At 39.0% G+C, this 7,960-nt stretch overlaps 1 protein-coding gene across 1 annotated transcript in view; it reads right to left on the bottom strand.

Moving 5' to 3' along the window:
- Positions 1–514: 514 nt before the first annotated feature.
- The window catches only part of LOC133633429 (ras and Rab interactor 2-like), a 61,299-nt gene continuing 53,853 nt past the window's right edge, over positions 515–7,960 (bottom strand). Inside the window, exons 9-11 of the mRNA XM_062025955.1 lie at positions 4,630–4,712; positions 953–1,178; positions 515–777 (exon numbers count right to left, since the gene is read on the bottom strand). Coding sequence (XP_061881939.1) covers positions 515–777; positions 953–1,178; positions 4,630–4,712 — 572 coding nt within the window. The remainder of the gene's footprint in view (positions 778–952; positions 1,179–4,629; positions 4,713–7,960) is intronic.

Here is a 7,960-nt window from a genome sequence, read left to right as displayed (position 1 = left end):
TACCATGGACAATGTGGCTTCATAGTAAAAGAGTGCGGGTACTAGACTGGCCTGCCTGTAGTCCAGACCTGTCTCCCATTGAAAATGTGTGGCGCATTAAGAAGCCTAAAATACCACAACGGAGACCCCCGGACTGTTGAACAACTTAAGCTGTACATCAAGCAAGAATGGGAAAGAATTCCACCTGAGAAGCTTCAAAAACGTGTCTCCTCAGTTCCCAAATGTTTACTGAGTGTTGTTAAAAGGAAAGGCCATGTAACACAGTGGTGGACATGCCCTTTCCCAACATCTTTGGCACGTGTTGCAGCCATGAAATTCTAAGTTAATTATTATTTGCAAAAAAAAAAAAAAGTTTATGAGTTTGAACATCAAATATCTTGTCTTTGTAGTGCATTCAACTGAATATGGGTTGAAAAGGATTTGCAAATCAATGTATTCCGTTTATATTTACATCCAACACAATTTCCCAACTCATATGGAAACGGGGTTTGTAATAGTAATAATAATAACAATGCTAAATTAGTTCATTAGAACCCCACAATTTTAAGCACGAATGTGTAATGTAGATGTAAAAATGACATGCAGACATTTGTGGGCGAGCTGTTTCGTGTTCTCTGATACTGACAGTCTCGCACTTTGGTTTACCTTCTCCTTGGAGCAGATAAGGATCCAGCAGCTCCATCATGTACTGGATGTCTGTGTCCAGCTGAGGCATGTCACACTGCGCCACCACGTAAGTCAACATGGGCAGGAAGTCATCAGCACCGTACATCCTCCCTGGAAGGAAGCAGACAGACGCCACGGAGTGTAAAGTATGTGTGGTGGGAACACGGGTCAGGGAGGGGCCACAGGCATGATTGCTCTGAAACACCAGGGTAATCCTTCTTCAAAAGTCTTCAGTCGGCATTATGTCAACATGCACGGGTTGATTTTCAAAACAAAGAACGTATACCTGAGTTGTCCTGCATGATGGTGTAGATGAGCTTGCACACACGCAGCAGCAGTGACACCTTTTTCTCAGGTGAGTACATCTTGCTCATGGTAAGGAACTTATGTCGGATTCTTTTAATAGCCACAGGGTCCGGGGGCACCGCACCGTCCACCCCCAGCTCCTGGGGCCTCTTGGTCTTAGCAAGAGCCAGGTTCTCCTTCATCTGCTGCCATTCTCCACTGTTAACCTGACGAGAACAAAGTCAATCAAAGTTTTTACTTATATAGCCCTAAATCACGAGTGTCTCAAAGGGCTGCACAAGCCACAACGACATTTTTCTGTCTTGCCTCGGGTGAGGGCGGTCGCAGTTTTTTCCGCTCCCTTCTTCTCCCTGCTTGCTCTCTTTGTTTTTGTCTTGTCTACACTTTTTTTTGAAGCCTCTTTCTTTGCGCTGTCCTTCAAATCCAAACATCAGACATGGAAATGATCAGCTGGACTCTCGACTCAATTGACAAAATCTTTTCGACGAGGAAAAGAGGTTCGGGGGAGCCTGGCTGCCCTGATGGAACCATTGCTGAGAGATTCCTGGGATAAATGGAGAATCATGTGCCTGTCAGTCCTTTCCATCGAAGACGTGGAAGACATCTACCTATTTGGAACCCCACGCCTTCACTACCGCTTGATTCCCCTTCGGGTGATGGACGGCTGGCAGCGCTTCATAGCAGCAGTCGACCTCCAGGGCCCCAACTCTCCCCCCATCTGTTGCGAGTTGTCGTGAATAAATGTAACATGTTTATGTGTGCATGGCATTGAGTTTTTTTCCCACTCCAGACTAGGCCCCCTTAGGAGCCCAGTCTAGATTGTATTTTTTTACTCATCTTTTTACCTTTTTCTTATCTTTTACGGGGCGCCTCGTGGCGACCCATCAGCGTTCCTGTTCTGTAACCCTGTACACTGTTTGTCTAATCTTGAACGGGTTAGTGCTGAAAACATAGTTTCGTTGTACTTGTTGCAATGACAATAAAGACATATCCTATCCTATCCACATCAGGGCAAAATATACCTGTTTTCCTTTTTGACACTAGAATGTAAACTGATGGTTACTATAGTTAGTTACTGACAGTTACACTACCAGTAAGATAAAGAGAGCTGGTGACATCTGGTGTGGACAATTAGTTGTGTTAAAGTTCTATAGTGTCGGACTGTCTGTGAGGCCGTGAAAGTGTAGAGGCCGAATCCTGATGGGTGATTACACAAGCAAACATTTCACTAAAATGCATCTTTATTTACCGCATCTGGGCAGCAGCAATACAGTATTTTATATCATAAAAACATCACGATCTGGGAGATTTTAAACTTGAATCAGAATGTTAGGAGAAAACGGTGTTTGCATATACATCAACAACAACTGGTGCAACAATGGGAAGATAGTCTCATGTCACTGTTCTCCCGATGTAGAACTATTAACTATAAAATGCAGGCCATTTTTTTTGCCCCGGGAATTTAGTGCTATGATCTTCACAGCAGTGTACATTCCTCCCAGTGCTAACACCAAAAAAGCTTTGAATGCTTTGTATGTAGTTTGCACATGGTCTACAACAGGGGTCACCAACGCGGTGCCCGCGGGCACCAGGTAGCCCGTAAGGAGCAGATGAGTAGCCCGCTGGCCTGTTCTAAAAATAGCTCAAATAGCAGCACTTACCAGTGAGCTGCCTCTATTTTTTTAATTTTATTTATTTACTAGCAAGCTGGTCTCGCTTTGCTTGACATTTTTAATTCTAAGAGAGACAAAACTCAAATAGAATTTAAAAATCCAAGAAAATATTTTAAAGACTTGGTCTTCACTAACTGACAAAGAAACAGATAACAGATTTGGTGTCCAGTTCAAAGTGTGACATGATTTATTTACAAATTTGAGAGTTTACTTTTGTATTTTACATGAGTTATTATTTGTACAAACATGGTGCAAAGTAATTCATGATTTGTTAAAAAATGTTAGTGGCTAGCTAGTTAAAATGGGATATTGTGATTTCACAAGACTGTCTTAAAAGTGATCATTTGAAAATGTTCAATTTGAAAAATGTGCACTTAGAGAAAATATAAAAATAAAGTGTTGCATATTGATATTTATCTGTTTCTAGATATATTTATTGTGAGAATTCATTAAGATGATCAGTGTTTCCACAAAGATAAATATCATTAATTATTAATAATAACATACAGTTAAAGGTAAATTGAGCAAATTGGCTATTTCTGGCAATTTATTTAAGTGTGTATCAAACTGGTAGCCCTTCGCATTAATCAGTACCCAAGAAGTAGCTCTTGGTTTCAAAAAGGTTGGGGACCCCTGGTCTACAACAATATTAAACACGCGTTTGGACATGGTCTACAACAATATTAAACACGCGTTTGGACATGGTCTACAACAATATTAAACACGCGTTTGGACATGGTCTACAACAATATTAAACACGCGTTTGGACATGGTCTACAACAATATTAAACACGCGTTTGGACATGGTCTACAACAATATTAAACACGCGTTTGGACATGGTCTACAACAATATTAAACACACGTTTGGACATGGTCTACAACAATATTAAACACGCGTTTGGACATGGTCTACAACAATATTAAACACGCGTTTGGACATGGTCTACAACAATATTAAACACGCGTTTGGACATGGTCTACAACAATATTAAACACACGTTTGGACATGGTCTACAACAATATTAAACACGCGTTTGGACATGGTCTACAACAATATTAAACACGCGTTTGGACATGGTCTACAACAATATTAAACACGCGTTTGGACATGGTCTACAACAATATTAAACACGCGTTTGGACATGGTCTACAACAATATTAAACACGCGTTTGGACATGGTCTACAACAATATTAAACACGCGTTTGGACATGGTCTACAACAATATTAAACACGCGTTTGGACATGGTCTACAACAATATTAAACACGCGTTTGCACATGGTCTACAACAATATTAAACACGCGTTTGGACATGGTCTACAACAATATTAAACACGCGTTTAAAGCTGCACCCCGCAGCCTCCGAAGCAGAACCTCCAGGTTCTGTAACAGCTTCTTCCCTCAGACCGTAAGACTCTTGAACGCATCATAATAATCCCCTCAATTCACCCCAAAAAATTAATTAACTGGCTGAAATATAAAGACAATATAACATACATCCACAAACGTGGATGCATATGCAAAAGTGCAATATATTTATCTGTACAGTAACCTATTTATTTATATCTGCACCTTGTTGATTTTTTTATCCTGCACTACCATGAGCTAATGCAACGAAATTTCGTTCTTATCTGTACTGTAAAGTTCAAATTTGAATGACAATAAAAAGGAAGTCGAAGTCTAGTTTAATTTGGTACATCTTTGTCTGTTTGCATGTGGATTTTCTCCGGTTGATTTCTCATCTCAAAAACATGGATGTTCGACTAATTGAAGTCTAAATGGTTGTGAATTCAGCGTAAATGTGAGTGACATTGTTGTTAAAATAACTACGCATCAGGATTTTTCTTTCCTTGTTATTCAAAATGCATTTCGGCAGACAGACATCCTGAAACAAATATGTTTATGAAGTACAAAGCCTTTTCAGTTTCACTCCCATCACATTATACTTGATGACACTGTAAGATGATACTTTTAATCTCTCACCTGGAAGTCATGTAAAGCCACGTCAATGACGCTCTTCAGTGGCTTCAACACACACTTGTGCATGGACTTTTCCAGCACTTGATCTGTTGAATAGAGAGCAACACACACACACAAACATTATTTTTTTTGTTTTAATGGGGAAATATTGTGTTTTTGCGGCAACTGTGCAGCTAATGGCTGAATTGTGGTCCTAATGCTGCGTGAAAGGCACGGTCTGTGCTGTTTATGAATAAGGTACTTGTGTTAGGACGGACAGAGAACAGTAAGACACAATAGCACTCGTGTGACATGTTGGATATTTGGCAAGCAACAAATTAATTAGACCCAATATGAGTAGGTGGGAGGTCTAGCTGGAGACATTGTCTCGGCCCGACTTGAACATCTTATTTCAACTGAATGGTCCTAGTAATACACAATCTTTGATTCATCTACTGCAGTACTTCTAAATGGCCCAATATCATTGACATTATAATGACATTTTGCATATATTTCATGCATTTCCAGTGAAATATTTAACCTTCCGTCGGGACAGTGAATGTTTGTACGTTTGATCAAGCGAAATTACTCAGAGAACAATGGGAGATATGATAAAAACACAAACCTATTTATCATTAACTGTCTGGAAAGGGACTTATGCTTTCTTTAAGTTGAAGTGGCCTACTCGGTGGCCTAGTGGTTAGAGTGTTCGCCCTGAGATCAGTAGGTTGTGAGTTCAAACCGAGTCATACCAAAGACGATAAAAATGGGATCCATTACCTCCCTGCTTGGCACTCAGCATCAATGGTTGGAATTGGGGGTTAAATCACCAAAAATGATTCCCGGGCGTGGCCACTGCTGCTGCCCACTGCTCTCCTCACCTCCCAGGGGGTGATCAAAGGTGATGGGTCAAATGCAGAGAATAATTTCGCCACACCTCGTGTGTGTGTGTGTGTGTGACAATCATTGGTTTAACTTAACTTAAGTGGCGGGGTAATTGTGGTCGCAATAATTCATTAAATTGGGGTTTCTTAACCATAGGGCTGGGGCCCATTGTTGGGCCGTGAGGGCCTACTAGACGTCCACCCAAAAAATATATGTTCTCATAGGAGTACTCAGTTGTAATACACTTTTCCACCACGTGCGGCAGTAATGACAATCTCAAACAAACAGAAAAAGTCTGGAGCTAAAGTCACAGAAGATTCTCAAGCGCAAAAAATATGATTAATGTGGTGAAGCTCTATTGTCATTTGCACTTTAAATTGATTACTAATTTAGTTGGAATGTATTTATTTTAGAATTACATAATTGCATGTAAAGGTCCCTTATTTTGTAGTATATTTGATTATTACTTATTATTACTTACTTATTTTGTTTGATTATTGTTACTTACTTATTTTGTTTGTTTTCATGTGTTTCCAGTGAAATATTTAACCTTCCATCGGGACAGTGAATGTTTGTACGTTTGATCAAGTGAAATTACTCAGAGAACAATGGTAGATATGAAAAAACACAAACCTATTTATCATTAACTGCCTGGAAGGGAGTTATGCTGTCTTTAAGTTGAAGTGACAGGGTAATTGTGGTCGCAATTATTCATTAAATTGGGGTTACTTAACCATAGGGCTGGGGCCCATTGTTGGGCCGTGAGGGCCTAGTAGAGGTCCGCCAAAAAAATATCAGTTCTCAGCTGTGGCCCGTATGGGCCATAGGAGTACTCAGTTGTAATACACTTTTCCACCATGTGTGGCAGTAATGACAATCTCAAACAAACAGAAAAAGTCTGGAGCTAAAGTCACAGAGAAGATTCTCAAGCGCAAAAAATATGATTAATGTGGTGAAACAGTATTTTCATTAAATTGTATTATTAGTTTAGTTGGAATGTTTTTGTTTTAGAATTGCATAATTGCATGTAAAGGTCCCTCATTTTGTAGTATATTTGATTATTACTTATTATTACTTACTTATTTTGTTTGATTATTATTACTTACTTATTTTGTTTGTTTTCATGTGTTTCCAGTGAAATATTTAACCTTCCATCGGGACAGTGAATGTTTGTACGTTTGATCACGCGGAATTACTCAAGAGAACAATGGTAGATATGGAAAAACACAAACCTATTTATCATTAACTGCCTGGAATGGACTTATGCTGTTTTTAAGTTGAAGTGGCGAGGTAATTGTGGTCACAATAATTCATTAAATTGGGGTTTCTTAACCATAGGGCTGGGGCCCATTGTTGGGCCGTGAGGGCCAACTAGAGCTCCGCCAAAAAAATATCAGTTCTCAGCTGTGGCCCGTATGGGCCATAGGAGTACTCAGTTGTAATACACTTTTCCACCATGTGTGGCAGTAATGACAATCTCAAACAGAAAAAGTCTGGAGCTAAAGTCACAGAGAAGATTCTCAAGCGCAAAAAATATGATTAATGTGGTGAAGCAGTATTTTCATTTAATTGTATTATTAGTTTAGTTGGAATGTTTTTGTTTTAGAATTGCATAATTGCATGTAAAGGTCCCTCATTTTGTAGTATATTTGATTATTACTTACTTATTTTGTTTGATTATTATTACTTACTTATTTTGTTTGTTTTCATGTGTTTCCAGTGAAATATTTAACCTTCCATCGGGACAGTGAATGTTTGTACGTTTGATCACGCGAAATTACTCAAGAGAACAATGGTAGATATGAAAAAACACAAACCTATTTATCATTAACTGCCTGGAAGGGACTTATGCTGTCTTTAAGTGTAAGTGGCGAGGTAATTGTGGTCACAATAATTCATTAAATTGGGGTTTCTTAACCATAGGGCTGGGGCCCATTGTTGGGCCGTGAGGGCCTACTAGAGGTCCGCCAAAAAATATCAGTTCTCAGCTGTGGCCCGTATGGGCCATAGGAGTACTCAGTTGTAATACACTTTTCCACCATGTGTGGCAGTAATGACAATCTCAAACAAACAGAAAAAGTCTGGAGCTAAAGTCACAGAGAAGATTCTCAAGCGCAAAAAATATGATTAATGTAGTGAAGCAGTATTTTCATTTAATTTTATTATTAGTTTAGTTGGAATGTTTTTGTTTTAGAATTGCATAATTGCATGAAAAGGTCCCTCATTTTGTAGTATATTTGATTATTACTTATTATTACTTACTTATTTTGTTTGATTATTATTACTTACTTATTTTGTTTGTTTTCATGTGTTTCCAGTGAAATATTTAACCTTCCATCGGGACAGTGAATGTTTGTACGTTTGATCACGCGAAATTACTCAAGAGAACAATGGTAGATATGGAAAAACACAAACCTATTTATCATTAACTGCCTGGAATTGACTTATGCTGTTTTTAAGTTGAAGTGGC

This window comes from Entelurus aequoreus, linkage group LG18 (genome assembly GCF_033978785.1).
Source record: "Entelurus aequoreus isolate RoL-2023_Sb linkage group LG18, RoL_Eaeq_v1.1, whole genome shotgun sequence".
In the NCBI taxonomy this organism is placed as follows: Eukaryota; Metazoa; Chordata; class Actinopteri; order Syngnathiformes; family Syngnathidae; genus Entelurus; species Entelurus aequoreus.
Note: the sequence above shows the minus strand (reverse complement) of the source record. Positions and strands in the feature narration are given on the sequence as shown.